The sequence below is a fragment of the Tamandua tetradactyla genome, chromosome 15, assembly GCF_023851605.1.
Source record: "Tamandua tetradactyla isolate mTamTet1 chromosome 15, mTamTet1.pri, whole genome shotgun sequence".
Classification (NCBI taxonomy): domain Eukaryota; kingdom Metazoa; phylum Chordata; class Mammalia; order Pilosa; family Myrmecophagidae; genus Tamandua; species Tamandua tetradactyla.
Window position 1 is genome coordinate 45900199 of NC_135341.1, and position 17780 is coordinate 45917978.

General features: G+C 36.8%; 1 protein-coding gene across 8 annotated transcripts in view; it reads left to right on the forward strand.

Moving 5' to 3' along the window:
• ULK4 (unc-51 like kinase 4) overlaps nt 1–17780 on the forward strand; it is a 749242-nt gene that overhangs the window by 600013 nt on the left and 131449 nt on the right. For 7 of the 8 annotated variants that reach the window (XM_077129713.1, XM_077129706.1, XM_077129707.1 and 4 more), the window contains one exon: nt 9601–9786. The exons of the other annotated variant lie outside the window; for it this stretch is intronic. In XM_077129713.1, coding sequence (XP_076985828.1) covers nt 9601–9786 — 186 coding nt within the window. The remainder of the gene's footprint in view (nt 1–9600; nt 9787–17780) is intronic. 8 annotated transcript variants of the gene reach the window in all.

Genomic DNA, 17780 nt, shown 5'->3' on the forward strand with positions numbered 1-17780 from the left:
GCCCTCCATGACCAATGGGTCCCCTCCTGACAGTGATTGCAAGGCAATGGAATGTGTGCATAACTCTCATGTCACAGCAGGGAAAACCCCATGCCCTTCCCACAGGAACAGATAAACTAGTGGTGTTGACTAGGTGCCATGTGATGAACACTTAAGCAGTACAAAGAAATTCACTGTGCACCAGAAAAGGAGAGGATCACCCTGTAAGAATGAAGGGCCTGGATTGAGTATGAGCTTACTTTCTAGCCTCCAAATAAGGAAATGTTCTGTGCCCAGGGCTCTTATGAGTCCAGGGAGGGATGGCAGGTTGTGCAATGGCTGCTTCCTCAACACAAATTTGTCTTTTTGATGTCATAACTAAGAAACCATTGCCTAACCCAGAGTCACAAAGATTTGTTTGTATGTTTTCTTCTAAAAGTTTTATGTGTTTAGCTATTGCACTTAGTCTTTGATCCATTCTAATTTAAGAGATGATCTATTAATTACCCAACTTTGATTTGAATGTTGTATATAGTGTGTGTGTGTGTGTCCAATGTCACTCTTTTACAAGTGGATATACAGTTGTCTCAGGACCAGCTGTTGAAAAAACTATTCTTTACTTCATTGAATTATCTTGGCATCACTGTCAAACATTAATTGACTATAAATATAAGGGTTTATTTCTGAGCTCTCAATTTTATCACATTGATTTATATGTCTATACTTATGCCAGTAGCATATTGACTCAATTACTGTTGCTTTTCAGTAAGGTTTGATATTGGAAAGGGCAAGTTCTCCAACCTTGGTTGTCCTTTTTAAAGATTGTTTGACTATTCTTTGCCCCTTGCATTTCCATATGAATTTTAAGGTTAGCTTGTGTTCCATAAAACAAAAAAAGCCAGCTGAGGTATGAGGTAGTTCAGTGGTAGAATTCTTCCCTGCTATGCAGGAGACCTGGGTTTGGGATTCCCAGCCCATGCACTTCCAAAACAAACAAAGAAACCAAACAACAAACAAACAAGCAAAACAAAAACAAAAAATTCAACAAATAGTGCTGTAGTAACGGGATGCTCACATGGAAAAAGAATGAAATGTGACCCCACCATATAGCATACCAAAAAAAAAAAAACTGCAGTTTTGATAGGACTTGCTTTGAATAGATCAGTTCAGGGTATATTGCCATCTATGTTGGTTTGCAAGCTGCAAAAATGTGATATACCAGTACTGGAATGGCTTTTAAAAGGAGAAATTTAATAAGTTCCAGATTTATAGTTCTAAGCCTATAAAATTGTCCAAAGTAAGGCATCCAGGGAAAGATATCTTAATTCAAGGAAGGCTGATGGGTCAGTAACACCTCTGTCATCTGTGCAGTCACGTGTCTGGCATCTGCTGATCCTTTGCTCCTGGGCTCCGTTGCTTTCAGCCTCTGTTCCTTTGGAGGTTCCTCATTTTGCTTCTTCAGGGCTGGCTTTCATCTCTTGGCTTCCCTTGGCCTTCTCCAAGTTCTAGCTTGCTTAACATCTCATAGTAATGTCTGATGGGCTCCAAGCATCTCCAAACATCAGTGTCTTTGTTCTCTAACTGTTGGCATCTGTGTCAGCTCTGCTTTGAAATTTCAGTCAGCTCTGTGGTCTCTAAGCTCTCTCTAAAATGTATCCTCTTTTAAAGGACTCCAGTAAATTATTCAGGATCCACCTGAATTGACATAGTTACACCCCCATCTAATCAAAAGATCACACCCACAATTGGGTGTGTCTCATCTCCATAGATATAATTTAATCAAAGTTTCTGCCTTACAATACTGAATTAGGATTAAAAGAAATGGCTGCTCCCACAAGATTTGGTCAGGAATAAAACATGGCTTTTCTGCGGTACATAATACATTCAAACCATCACACCATCCTAACAATATTAAGTCTCCTGACCCATGAACATAGGATGTCTTTCCACTTATTCAAGCCTGCTTTAATTTGTTCCTAAGTATTTTATTCTTTTTAATGCTAATGTAAATGGAATTATTTTATTAATTCCATTTTCCAATTGTTCATTGCTAGTGTATAGACATATAATTCATTTTTTACATTGATCTTGTATCCAGCAACCTTGCTATGAATTTATTAGTTCTAATAATCCACTAGTGGATTCATTAGGATTTTCTATATACAAGATCATGTCATCTGCAAGTAGAGATAGTTTTACTTCCTTTGTTCCAATCTGAGTGCTTTTAATTTCTTTTTCTTGCCTAAATGACCTAGCAAGAACCTCTAATACAATGGTGAATAGAAGTAGTTCTTATGGGGAAAGGATTCAGTCTTTTACCATTAAGTATGATATTAGTTGTAGATTTTCCTTAGATGACCTTTATCAGTTTCAGAAAGTTCAGATAGTTTGTGGAGTGTTTTTTATCAAGAAAGGGTATTTGATTTTGTCAAGTGGTTATTCAATGACTGTTGAGATGATTATGTAGTTTTGTCCTTTATTCTATTATAATTATTTATAACTTTGATTTGTGGATGTTAAACTAACTTCGTATTCCTGGAATAAACCCCACTTGGTCATCATGTAGAATCCTTTAAGTATTTTAATACATTTTGTTTTCCAATATTTAGTATTTTTGTGTCCATATTCAATAGGGATATTAGTCTGTAGATAATGTATCATCTCATCCAGAAGTATTCCCTTTTCTTCAATTTTATGGAAGAGTTTGCATAAAATTGGTATTATTTCTTCCTCAGATCTTTGGTAGAATTTACAAGTAAAGCCATCTGGACCTTGATCTTTGTGGAGAGAGTATTAACCACATTTCCATTTTCTCTAATAGATATATACTACCCATGCTATCTATTTCTTCTTATGTATGCTTTGGCCTGATCTCTTCTCTCTGGTGCTGTCCTATGAGCTGTAGCTGCTGTGGCCTTCCAGGACTTTTTGCTCTGTTTCCTCAACTTAGGAACTCCCCTGGTGTCTCTCTCAGTTATCCTTTCTTGCACTGAGGCCTGGAAACTCTCTCAAGCCTCTGATCTGGGACAGTTGTATGAGTTGCATTGTTATTTCCCAACTCTCATAGATCACTGTCTTTCATTGTTTGATGTCTAGTATCATAAAACCCATTTTTTAAATGTATTTTTATCTGCTTTTTTTATAATTGGTATTCCAGGCAGTTGAGTATAACCTGTACCTATAATTCTCAATTTGGGGGGGTGGGGTGGGGTGGTGAGGGGCGGGTGGGCGGCATGGTAAATAATAAAAGGCTTTTAGACTTACAAGTTTAAAAATGAATCCTCAAAAATATTACTTATGATAAACATCCTCCTATAATTTGAAGAATTAAGCAAACTAACTTAAAATAAGTGTTAAAATAGATTGAAATTGAAGACTGAGTGCATGTATCTATCTCATTAACTACCCCAAATCCATGAAAAGAGAGAAAGGATTAAATGTATCTTACAGTGCTAAGAAAACAGAAAGAGAAATAGAAATGGAAAAGAAATTTTGTGGAAATACTGGATGTTAGAAAGCAGGTAGGTCTGAGGTAAAAATACCTATCACTCACTACATACACAGGCAAAAACGAACCAGAAGGTTAGAACAGCTGCAGAGGATCATAAACTCAGAGTGAGATGAAACACTAATACAGGCCAAAGCACTTGCCAGGCTAATGAAGACTGGAATTCAAAACAGTCAGGCTAATCAAGTCCCTCCCTTTTTCCATATTATGATGTTTTATTCCAACATAAAAATTTGAGAATCGCAGTAGAAAAAGAGAATGAACTGTCTTTCTGAGGTGATTTCTATGGGCTGGTAGGGATTAGGAGAGAAGCAATGCAGAGTTTGAGGTAAGCATAGAATATAGAATGGAGTGGGTAGACAAGGGAGGCCACTTAAAAAAATGCAATGTACTACCATTGCAGAGAAAATCTAAGCCAGCTGTCTATAATAATCTATCCAATTTTTTATTCATAAAATAGACAACTAAAGACCACAAGACATTTGGGAAAGCATAACAGCAAGAAACAAAGTACAAGATAAAGAAAACAGCTGAGCACAGAACGAAGATGATTGGGAATAAAAGATTTGATGGTAAAATCATTATCAGAAGCATAAGTGAATGTTCACATAACCCACAGGAAGATGAGAAGAGGGGAGGAGAGGAATGAGCAACAGGAACCAAACAGAAGACAAATAATAAGATAACATGTTAAACTCAAACCCTGGCATTTCAATAATTACCTTAAATATGAATGGTTTAAACACACCAGTTTGTTCAAGCACCCATGGAATATCCACCAATACAGTCTATATTATGGGCAATAAAATACAATTAAGAATTATCAAAAATGTAAATGATACAGTGTATGTTCTCTGACTACAATGGAATCAAACTAGAAATCAACAACTGAAGGACAACAGGAAATTTCCAAACACTTAAAAACTAAATAGTACACTTCTAAATAATCTATGTTTCAAAGAGGAAGTCTCAAAGAAAATTTTATGAATGCATTGAGCTGAATGAAAATACAAATACAAATTAAAATGCATGGGATGCAGCTAAAGCAGGACAAAGAGGAACATTTATAGTACCATATACTTACATTAGAAGGGAGAAAGGATGTCAAATCATTAATCTAAGTTCCTATCTACAAGAAGAAAGCTAGTACACAAATGGACATTTGTGCACCAATGTTTACAGCAGCATTATTCACGATTGCCAAGAGATGGAAATAGCCTAAATGTCCATGAACAGATGAGTGGCTAAACAAACATATGATGGATACATATGATAGAATATTGCTGTAAGAATAAAGTCATGAAGCATGTAACAAAATGGATGAAACTTGAGGACAGTGTACTGAATGAAATGAGCCAGAAAAAGAAAAGACCAAATACTGTATGGTCTCACTAATATGAACTAACATTAATAAGTGAATTTTGAGAGCTAAAGTTGAGAACACACATTATCAGGAGATAGAAAGAGGATAGAGAGTGGGTATTTGATGCTGAGGGAGTACAGAATGTTCAACAGGACTGATGTAAAGATCCAGAAATGAATAGCACAGAACTATCTGATGGTAGCACAATATTGTAAGTACACTGAACAAAGCTGAGTGTGAGTATAGTTGAGGGAGGAGGGCTGGGGGCAGGTATAACACCAGAAGGAAAGATAGAGGATAAAGACTAGGATAGTATAACTTAGCAATGCCTAGAGTGAACAATGATGGTGATTAATATACAAATATACAAATGTTTTTGCATGAGTGAGAACAAATGAATGTCCATATTGCAAACAAATTGAAAATGGGATATATTGGGGGCTGGGAAATACAATCAGTATAAACTAGGGTCTCAGTTAACAGTAACATTGTGATATGCTTCCATTGAATGTAACAAAGGCAATATGGGAAAGCTAAATGTCAGTAAGTAGGGGATATGGGGGATGAGTGTGGAAATAAATGGAAATGTTCTCATATAGATTGTGGTAGTGAAGACATGGCTATTTGATTATACTGGGAACCATTGATTTTTTTACTTAGGTTGGATTGTATGATATATGAACAAGACTGTTTAAAAATGACCAGAGAGATACAAGTACTGGAGAAAATGTAGAGAGAGATGTACCTAGTCATTGGTCAGTAGGGTAGTAGAGGGAAATACCCGAAACTGTTGAACTGTAATCCAATAGCCTTGATTTTTTTGAAGATGATTGAATAACTGTAGCGCTTTTAAGGTGTATTCATATGATTGTGAAGACCTTGTGACCAACACTCCCTTCATCCGGTATATGGACTAATGAGTAAGAAAAAATATATAAAATTTAAATAAACTTTAGGGAGGATGGGAGGATGGGATATTTGGGGTGTTCTTTTTTACTTTTTTATTTTTTTGGAGTAAAGAAATATTCAAAAATAGACTGCAATAATTAATGCATGACATTGATGATACTGTGAACCACTGATTATACATGTTGGATGATTATATGGTATGTGAATATATAATGTATCTCAATAAAAAATAATAAATGAACAACAACTTGGATAAATTACAAGGAAATTATGCTGACTGAAGAAAGCCATGCATACTGTATGATTCCATTTATGTAACTTATTTAAAACCACAAAATAACAAACCGATTAGCAGTTAATAGGGGTTAGTGATAGGGAAGGGAAGGAGTTGGCTGTTGCTGTAAGAGGGATCCTAATGGTGGAACTATTGTGTTTTGGTTTGTTAAAGCTGCTGGAATGCAATATACCAGAAATGAAATGGCTTTAAATAAGGGAATTTATTGATTTATAAGTTTGCAGTTCTAAGGCTATAAAAATGTCCAAAGTAAGGCATCCAGAAAAGATACCTTGTACTTAATAAAGGTGATGTCTGTCACGTGGGAAGGTACATGACTTGTACCTGCTGGTCCTTGTTCCCGGTTCCATTGCTTCCAGCATATGATGCCAGTGACTCCTCTCTTAGTATCTGTAGGGGCCTTCACTTAGGTCCTCTGAGACTCAACTCTGGGTTCTGGCTTACTTAGTATCTCATGGGAAGGCACTTGGTAATGTCTGCCGGGCTCTGCCTCTCCAAACATCCATGTCAAGGCATCTACTCTCTCTGTTGGCATTCCAAGCATTTCTAAATGTCCGCATTTTTGTCGACTCTGAAGCAGCTTTGTTTTCTCCAAAATGTCCCCCCTTTCACTCCAGTAAACTAATCAAGACCCACCTCAATTGGACAGTATCTAATCAAAAGGCCACACTCACAATTGAGTGGATTATATTTCCATGAAACGATCTAATCGAAGGATCCCACCCTGCAGTATTAGATCAGGAGTAGAAAAATGAGGCTTTTCTGGGGGTACATAACAATTTCAAACCAGCATATGTTGTGTATCTTGATGGTGGTGGTTGCCACACAAATCTACACATCTTATAATTTCATAGAACTAAATATGTACATGAACACACACATACAAGTACATGTAAAGGCAGTAAAATCTTAACAAGGTCAATGAATTGTATCAATCACTTATGCAAGATGTTTCCATTGAGGGAAACGTATATAGGATCTGTTTTCATTTCCTAGGCTGTTCAAAACAAATACCATGAAATGGGTTAGTTAAACAATGGAAATTTATTCACACATGGTATTGAGGCCGAGAATATCTCCAAATTAAAGCATCACCAGGACCTGCTGGTGATCCTTCTCTCTCTGTCACATGGCAAGGCACAGGATGGTATCTCCTGGTCTCTCTCTTCTCTTATAGATTTCATTGATTTCAGCTTCTTGGTTCTGTGCTTTTCTCTCTGTCTAAATTTCATTCTCTTATGAAGAACTCTAGTAATAGGATTAAAACCCATTCTGGACCACACCTTAACTGAATTAACCTCATCAAAAGGTCCTACTCAAAACGGGTTCATACCCACAGGAATGGATTAGATTTAAGAATACGTTTTTCTGGGTACATCCAGCTTCAAACCACCAGAGGATCTCTATTATTTCTTAAAATTGCAAGTAAACCTCAATTTATTACAAAATAAAAGATTAATCTACAGCCACAAAATGAAGTTGGATTCATTCTGTGAATGAATTCTTGTATATGCTGTAAGATTGGAACCTATCTTACAGCATATACAAGAATTAACTCAATATAGATCAAAGGTTCAACTTAGCTAAACTTATAAAATTCTTAAAAGGAACTTAGGCTTAAATCTTCTTGATTTTGACGTTGGCGATTTGGTGTAGGCAATGGTTACTTGGTTATGAATCCAAGACACAACAAATGAAAAGATAGATAAATTGGACTTTATCAAAATTAAAATGAAACTTTAATGCCTCAAAGGACAACATCAAGAAAGTGAAAAGACAACTCATAGAGTAGGAGAAATTGTTTTGCAAATCATATATCTGATAAGAGACTTGTATCTAAAATATATTTTAAAAACTTTTACAGTGCAATGGTGGCTCAGTGGCAAGAACTCTCACCTGCTGAGCTGGAGACCTGGGTTCAATTCCTATAGCCTGCCCATACAAAAAAAAAAAAAAAAAAAAACTCTTACAATTCAATCATAAAAAGAAAAATATTTAAATAATGGGCAAAGGATCTGGATAGACATTTCTCAAAAAAATATACATATATATATGAATGGCCAGTAGGCACACAAAAAAATTCTTAGCACAGCAGTGCGACAGTGGCTCAGTGGTGGAATTGTTGCCTGCCATACCAGAGACCCAGGTTTGCTTCCCGGTGCCTACCCATGTAAATAAAAAAATAAAAATAATATATATGTTATTTATATAAATATAATATAACTAAAAAATAAAAGAGCTTCTTAACAGTATTAGCCATTAGGGAAGGAAAATATAAACCATAGTAGCATACCACTTCACACATGCTAGGATGACTGTAATTAAAAAGACAGGTAATTAACAAGTGTTGATGAGGATCTGGAGAAACTTGGAACGTTTGTACATTACTGCTGCAATTGGCAACTTTAGAAAATAATCTGGTAAATTCTCAAGAGGTTAAACATAGATTTACCATATGATCCAGCAATTCCACTCCTAGGTATTTACCCAAGGGAAATGAAAACATATATCCACACAAAACCTTGTATATGAGTATTTGCAGGAGCATTGTTCATAGTAGCCAAAAGGGGAAGCAACTCATATGTCATTAGCGAATAAATACATAATCAAATTTTGGTAAATTCATAAAATAGAATTCGATTATCAGGCAATAAAAGGAAACAAAGTACTGATACATGCTACAGTATGGATGAATCTGGAAAACATACTAAGTGAAAGAAATCAGCCACAAAGGACCACTTTTTCTGTCATTTCCATGTATCTGAAATGTCCAGAATAGGCAAATCCATACAGATGGAAAGTAGATTATTGCTTGCTTAGCACTCTTCGACCTTAGTGTGTGTCTTCAGTAGACCACAGGGTTTCTTTGGGGGGTGATGAAAATGTTCTAAAATTGATTGTGGTGATGTTTGCATGACTCTGTGAATATACTAAAAACCACTATATACTTTAAATGGGTGAATTGTATGGCATATGAATTATATCTCAATAAAGCTGTTATAAATAAAATAAACTTTAACAATACAAAGGTTGAGATAAATGTAGTATGATTATTGTTTCATATTATACTCTTCTGATACATACAGAACATTGCTTTCTCTTCTACTTGTTTGGTTAATAACACAGACAAGGCCAAAATGTGTCTTAACGTCTTCTAGGAAGTATATTTTTCCTAAACTTTGCCTCTGAAAACCACACTGTTTCCATACCTACAGTCACACACACCTGTACGTATATAGACCTGCATATAGATGTACATTACATTTGTATTTAATATACATGTATTGATCCTCTGCTAGTTACATGCAGTTCTCTTCTATGAAGTAAAGAAGGTTACAACAGGATCTTTATTCTGGGGATTTTGTCATATTAGCCTCATTTGAGTTACTTATATTGTGAAAGAGATGGATTTTTTTAAAAGTCAGTTAAGTCAAACTTTGTCCCAAATTGTCATCCCCTCTGTTAAACCAAATTTTACTGTCTCTCTTGAGGGATAACAACATGATCTCCGGTGGAGCTTAAGTGGCCCTATTTATTAATTTTCAGCTTCCCAATGAGGATCCTGAAATTTTTGAACTATCATCCAAGTGTTTGTCTATACTGGTTCAGCTGTATGGAGGGGGAAACCCAGACAGCTTGTCTCCTGAAAATGCAGAAAGCTTTGCTGGATTACTGAAGTCCAAGGAGGATCCTAAGGAGCAGAAGCTTCTGTTGAGGATTCTCAGGAGAATGGTGAGTCTACACTGAAACTGGGGTTTGGGTAGGTGGATGGGCGGCTTCAGGGGACGCCACCTTGACAGGGAGCAGTCATTTTCTTAAACGTAATTACAAACTTAAAGAAAAGTTGCAAAAGTAGTAAAAGAGTTCCCAGTATTTCCCCATAGTTACTTCTTGTTAACATTTATCATAGTCTGTCTACCTGTCTGCATATGAACATATTTTTTCTGAACCATTTGAGAGTAAGAGACCTTGTCCCTCCTCCCCTTAATACTTAAGTGTGTACTTCCTACAAAGTTTATTCTCTTATGTAATTACAGTAGCATTGTAAAAGTCAAGAAATTTAGCATTGATACAGTTCTATTATCTGCAGTCAATATTCCAGTTCTGTCAACTGCCCAATAAATTCATTATAATTTTCTTTTCTGGTATAAGGATTCAGTCCAGATCATATATTGCCTTTAATACATTTGTCTCTTTAATCTGAAATAGTGCCATAGCATTTTTTTGTCTTTATGACATTTGTGAAGAGCTTTGGCCACATATTTTGTAGCTGCTCCCACAGTTTGGGTCTGTCTGATGTTTTCAGATGATCAGGTTCAGGAATACCAGAACTGATATTGTGTCCTCCTCAGAGCAACACTTCCAGCATGTAATGTCTGGTTGCCTCCTACTGTTGATGTTAATTTTGACTGTGCAGTCTCATCAGTGTGTGGTTACTATATTAACTTTTAAAAAATGGATATTTTGTAACTCCCAACATTCCTTCTATAGTTATTGGTCAGTGTATTAGTTAGGGTTCTCTAGATAAACAGAATCAGCAAGGAACACTGCAAATATAAAATTTATAAAAGTGTCTCACGTGACCACAGGAACACAGAGTCCAGATCCACAGGGCAGGCTGTGAAGCCAACGACTCCAATGGAGGGTCTGGATGAACTCCACAGGAGAGGCTCACCAGCCGAAGCAGGAATGGGACCTGTCTCCTCTGAGTCCTCCTTAAAAGGCTTCCTGTGATTAGATTTAGCATCACTAATTGTAGAAGACACTCCCCTTTGGCTGATTACAAATGGAATCAGCTGTGGATGCAGCTGATGTGATCATGACCTAATCCTATGAAATGTCCTCATTGCAACAGACAGGCCAGTACTTGCCCAATCAGATAAACAGCTACCACAACTTGGCCAAGTTGATACATGTTCCTAACCATGACAGTCAGTTTTCTACTATATGGGAAAATTTCCCCTTTTGCTATATTTATTATTTATTTATAACTCATCTTTATTTATTATCAAGAGTGACTCATGAATTCTTCTTTTATTCAGTGGGCTATAATCTATTGCTGGCCCACATTTGGCTAGTAGAAACCCCTTTTGGATGTCTTCTATGTCATTTTGATATGCACCCCCCATCTTTTTTTTTTTTGCACTTTCCATAACATGATATTCTTGGTTCATCCTGTACTTTTTCTCTGCACCAGCCCTGAAATCAGCCTTTCCTCCAGGGAACTCTGTGAACTTTATAGTCAGGTATTTAGAAAGCAAGATGTAAAAAATTTTGTGGGTTTTAATTATAATGATTGTTTTATTAACAGGAAAAATAGTCTGTACAGATCCAAGAGTCAAAATATACCATTTCCTCCTCTCTCCTGGAGGATACCCCAGCAAGTCATTCTAACCCCTTGATGTGTCTAATTTAGCCGTTCAGAAATGCCAGTGATATCTGCAGGACAGCCGTCTGTGATATGTGCTTTGAAATCTTCTGAACGCTTTCTTGTAGCTGCACCAGTCAGTGTTGGCTTTGAGTGATGCGGAACAACATGCAGCCAGGTGCCCTGGGACCCAGTCAGTTCAGCGCTGCCTAGGTTTTGTGAGTTTAGCACCATGTGGGAGAGAAACGGCAGCCACTTACCCAAAGAACTGTGTCACCAGCCCCTAATCCCAGGACTGATGTACTCTGCACTCCTCTGTCTTTTCACAATTGTTTTATAACGACTGGGTTCTGTTCCCACCTTCATATTAACCTATATGCTTATTCAAAGTAGTAAATGTGGTCTTGCTCGTTGCTGTATCTTCAGCATTTTTAAGTGTTTAACGCAGAAAAATGCCTTCAACAGATGTTTGCTATTATTGTACCCTGGTCCCTGTGTCATTTACTTTCAACACAGGATTTCATTTTCACCTTCAAAACAGTACTAGAGTGATTATCCCCATTTTATAGGTTAAAAATTAAAACTTATAAAGCTTGAGTATGTTCCCAAGGTCACAACTAGGAAAAGGCAGGGTTGATTTCAAGCCCTACTCGATTGTCCTTGGCCCACGCTCTTTCCAAGCCCTAGCTCCCCTGCTGGTGCTCTGCTCAGCACCCATCTGCAGGCTTGTGCAAGGTAAGTCAGTTGCCCTTAGGTGGTAGTTCACGTTTCCCAGGTATCTTGAGCTACCTTCATTTAGTCCTTCCAGAGTTTACAGTTTTTTGACTGAATTTTTATCTGTAAGGCACCTGAGAGATTTATTCCTTTGTTTGTGAAAAAATAATAGAATTATTACTCTGTATAAAGCTCTGCATTGGCATTAGGGATACTGAACAATAAAACATGATCTTCCTGCTCCTTGCTTTCAAAGACCTTACATTTTTCCTGACAAGGGAGGCATGGAAAAAACCAGCTTCAGTTCAGATCAGAACACAATCTGAGGTACACTGGAGGAGACAGCAGACACTTGTGTAAGAATGAGGACATTCTAGTCCCTGAACCAAAAAGGTTGTGGCAGCATCTCAACTGAATTCTAGTTATCTTTACTGTGGAAATAAATCATTTTTATAGTACCTGGTATGTAACAGCTATTGGAAAGTAACTACTAAGCAGAATGAGAAGTCCATAAAATCTATAATTTTGTTACTGGCAGTTGTTCATTTAAAGAAAAAAACTCTCTACTTTGAAATACTTTCAAATTTTACAGGCCAGTTACAAAAATAATACAAGTCCCATAAAGAGAACTTCAGTACAACCCTAAATCCCCAGATACCCAGATCTACCAATATTAACATTTTGCCACATTCACAATATCATTTTATCAGTCTATCCATCTCTCTACCCTTCCATCTGTCTGTCTGTCTGTCCATTTATTTATCAATCTGTTTTATGAGCATTTTTCAAGATTGCAAATATGCTCCTTGAACACTTACCACCATGTATATTTCCTAAGAGTAGAAGTATTCACTTATGTAACCACCTTAAGTACAGTTATCAAGTTCAAGCAATTTAACATAGATAAAAAGCTTATATCCTATATTCTAATTTTTTATATGCCCCAATAATACCCTTTGAGCCTTTTCTCTTCCCTTCTTAGATCCCATCCATGATCACATATAGAATTTATTGACATTTTCTCTTTAATTGCTTTTAAAAAAAAATTGTGTAACAATTATACAACATAAAACTTTCTACTCTCAAGCATACCATTCAATAGGATTAATCACATTCACAATGTTGAAGTACTCTCAACACCTTCTATTACTAAAACTTTCCCATCTCCCCAGATACCCCATACCTATTATGCATTAACTCTCTATTCCCCTATCCATATCCCTGGCAATCTGTACTGTAATTTCTATCTCTGTGAACTTGTGTATTCCCCAATATTTTCTTCGTAGTTACCATACTGCTTAAATTTAGCATCCTAAATCTATAACAATTTCATTTGCTTAGATTTCAACTTAACTTCAATGTTATATATAAACTATGTTCCTTTAGCCTTATATTCTCCTACCTTTATGTAGTTCTCGTCACAGATGGCATACTTATACATTTTGACGTGCAAACCACTGATTTATCATTATGTTTTATGCATTTGCCTTTTAGACCCTTGTATTAGTCAGGGTTCTCTAGAAAAACATAACTAACAGGAGATATCTGTAAATATGAGATTTATAAGAGTGTCTCACATAACTGTGGAAATGCAAAAGTCCAAAATCTATAAGCCAGGCTGTAAAGCTGGCAATTCTAATGAGGGTGTCTTAATGAACTCCAAAAGGAGAGGCTCACTGGCTGAAGAAGCAGTGAAAATTCTCTCTTCTCCCTCAAAAGCCTTCAACCGATTGAATCAAATCCAACTGATTGAATTACCTCCTTTACAGAGAGCCCTTACTTGATTGTAGCCATGATCACACAGCTGTAATCAACTGACGGTTTAATAAACCGGCCCTCTGGTTTATCAGCCAGCCATGAAATATCCTTGCAGTAATGATTAGGCCAGTGCTTTCCTGACCAGACAACTGGGCACCATCACCTGGCCAAGTTGATATCAGAGCCTAAACATCAAAACTCTGTAGGAAGTAAAACTAGAGTTAAAAATCAAATAGTACTGGCATTTATATTTACCCATATCATTACCCTCACAGGAGATCTTTATTTTGTCATGCAGCAGCAATACTATTGTCTAATGTCCTTTCCTTTCAACCTGCAGAGCTCTTGTTAGCATCTCTTGTAGGGCCGCTCTAATGGTGACAAACTCCCTCAGCTTTTGCTTATCTGGGAATATTGTAATCTCTCCTTCATTCCTGAAAGATAGTTATGCTGGGTATAGAATGCTTGGGTAGCAATTTGTGTTTTCAGCACCTTACATATGTTTTCTCATTGCCTTATCTCCATGGTTTCTGATCAGAAATCAGCCCCTAATCTTATTGAAGCTCCCTTGCATGTGACATGTTCTCTCTTGTAGCTTTCAGAATTCTCTCTTTGTATGTGTGTGAAGATTTCTCAATAAAAATATTTTTTTAAAAAGAATTCTCTCTTTATCTTTGGCATTTGACAACTTGATTATAATATGCTGTGGGGATCTATCTGAGTTTATCCTGTTTGGAGTTTATTGAGTGTCTTGGATGTGACCACTTATAAACATTTTGTTAAATTTGGAAAGTTCTCTGCGACTATTTCTTTGAATAGTCTCTCTTCCCCTTCTCTTTCTTTTCCTGCTGGGATTCCCACAAAACATATATTGGTACACTGTTGATGGTATCCACAAATTCCTCGGGCTCTTTTCCTGTGTTTATTGGCCATTTGTACATCTTAAATATCTATTTAAGTCTTTTGCCCATTTTTTAATTGGCTTGTTTGGCTTTTTGTTCTTGAGTTATAACAGTTCTTTGTATGCTTTGGATACTAGATCCCTATGAGAGAAGAGCTGTCTATTTTTAATCCTTATTGAGGGGTGCCCTCCTTTCCCCAAAGCTGAGTGAGCCCAGATGAGCTCAGAGAGGGAAACATGGTTTATAAAGCCAGTTGAACACATCAATAACTTAAACACTATAGTTATTAAAGAGCCATTTTGGGGAGGAGGGAATGTGACAGACCCCTCCTTAGTGATTCACCTAGAAGGCTCTAGATCCTTAAAATTTCTGTTTAAATTCTCAATCTTGTGACAGTGACTTTCTAAAAACCACAATTTTCACTAACAAACTAAAGAAATGGGATGTTTACTTTCTGCTAATGGAGTTGGGATATGTTTTGCCCCTAGGGTATTCTTCCTTATTATAGTCTATATTTAGAACATCCAGAGAATGGTGAGGAAACTGAAGGATTTAATTTTCTGTTATAATTTACCAGGAAATTGGGAGGTTTTATAATTATACTTTATGCTCTAGCTTTAAAAACGTAATGGAAAACCTTCAAGCATCCCCCAAGTTTATCTATCACTTAAATTTGTTATCAATCCGAGTTTTTCCCAGGTAATGATTATAGATCATTAATTACGGCTAACTTACCCCAACACTCAAACTACTGACTACACATGAACCCTCATTAACTTATTCTGGGCCTAAAACTGGCTTAAGCCTGTCCTCCTGCCTCCTCTACTGAAGCGGAGATGTGATCCGCAGGAGCTGCTCGTCATCATTGACATTGCTGCCGCCCTGTCATTCTCACGCCCTTCCTCTTGGTGAGCAGAGCCGGCACGGTGCAGAATTGCTCTCCGAAGATGGTTAATATAAAAGATTTGCTTAAAATATCCATCCCTTGGAGATCCTTTCCCCTCTGGCTTTCAGCAAATCTTTTATATTTACCATAAGTTTTCTTCCAAACTCTCTTATAGGCGCCCTGTGCAGTTACTAAAAATGAGTGTAACCTAACATTTCTTCCGAGTCCTTTAGGCTTTAAAGAGACAAAGTCAAGGACCTAGGAATACTGCAGCCATTCTTTTTCCCTCTATTTTAGTATCAATTTGAGTTATAAAATTTAGAATCAGAAAAAATATTCCTTAAGGCATAATAAAAAGCAGAGATGATATAGTAATTTTAAGAAATGGATTCCATCCACTGAAAAGCATTATTTAATACTGATATTATATTAATAGGAATAGGCTTCTTAAAAAGATTGTTTGAAGTAGATTATCTGTATGTTACAAAGAACCGGGGTTGGGTTTCTGATTTTTAGTTTTTAAATAATCACAGAAAAAGCCAAAGATGAAAAGAGTATTTCATTTTCTATTTATATTTTTATCTGAGCAAATGTTTTAAATTTTAAGCTGGTAGATAAGTTGAATTTAAAGTTATAGTATGACCTTGTTGTTGTTTTGTAAGCTAGTGTTTTGAATTCAGTCAGCAAAAATATTGATCAAATTTAGATATATGATGGTTCCTATTTGATCCAGAGTAAGTGTATAGTCACCTAATATAAATTCACTTAAACTAGCCACCTGACTATTGTGATAAATCACCATAAAATACTTTATCTCAAAAAGAATGAAACTACAGCTTATTAAAATAAATATATTTTGTTTTTTAATAACAATCAAGTTTCAAAGTTATTCTTACAATGAGCTCTGTAGTGTTTTGCAATACTATGAAGGAAAAAATCTTCAGTAAGACTTAGAATGACCACTCACTCAACAAGTATATATTGAGTGTGTCCTCTGTACCACACATTTCTCTAAATGCTACAGCAATGAACAAAACAGAAAAATCCTGGCTCTACTGGAGTTTCCTGGGGAGAGAGAGGTAGTAACCAGTGACAACCGATAGGTGAACTATGTAGAATTTTAGATAGTAAAAGCACTGACGAGAAAAATGTAGAAGCAAAAAAAAAAGAAAGAAAAGAAAACCTGGGAAGCTCTCCAGGGCATTTGCAATTTAGATAATGTTGTAGGGAGGGCTTCACTGAGAAAATGACATCTGAGAAAAGACCTGAAGGAAGTCCAGGGAGCAGCCAGAGGTATTTGGAGCAACAGCATGCTAGGCAGGGGACTAGTGAGTACAAAGGCCGCAAGACAGATATACCCCTGGCATGTTCTGGGAAATGCAAAGAAGCCAATATGTCTTGAGCAAAAGGAGCAAGGAAAACCCATGTAAGATGTGAGAGAGATAGCAGGTAGACAGTGTGGTGGATTGAGGAAATCATGAGGGCATTGTAAAGACGGAGACTTTGAGCAGAGGGTTGAAGTGATCCAGCTGCTGAATAGAGAATGGTCATTGAAGACGCTGAGGAAGGAGACACTGGGAGGCAGTTTGAACCTGGGAGAGTCATCATCATGCCTTGGAAAAGTAAACATTGGTTATATTTTGGATATATTTTGAAGGTAGAACCATTAGGATTTCCTTGCAGATTGGATGTGGGTCACAAGGCAAAGAGAGTGGTCAGAGATGGTTCTAATTTTGGTGTAAGCCAAAATTAAAACCTCAGGAGAAGCATGTTTGGAGGGAACCCAAGAGCTCAATTTTGAACATGTTAAATTTGAGTTGTTCCTCAGACATCCAAATAGAAATGTCAAATGGCTTCTGGGTCTTCAGGACTGGAATTCCAAGAAAGAGAGGTCTGGATTGGAGAGAGGAACGATAGGAGGCAGTGATCAGATTGTGAGATGTTTACATATGGACTCTGGAGGTACCACAGTGAGTGGCAATAACCAGGTCTAAGGTAGAATCATGGATGTGCCTGAGGTGGCATGGAGGACACGATCACTGGAGAGAAAGCCTAAGAACTGAGTAGTGAGGGTGCTAGAACGATCCTCTCTGTGGAC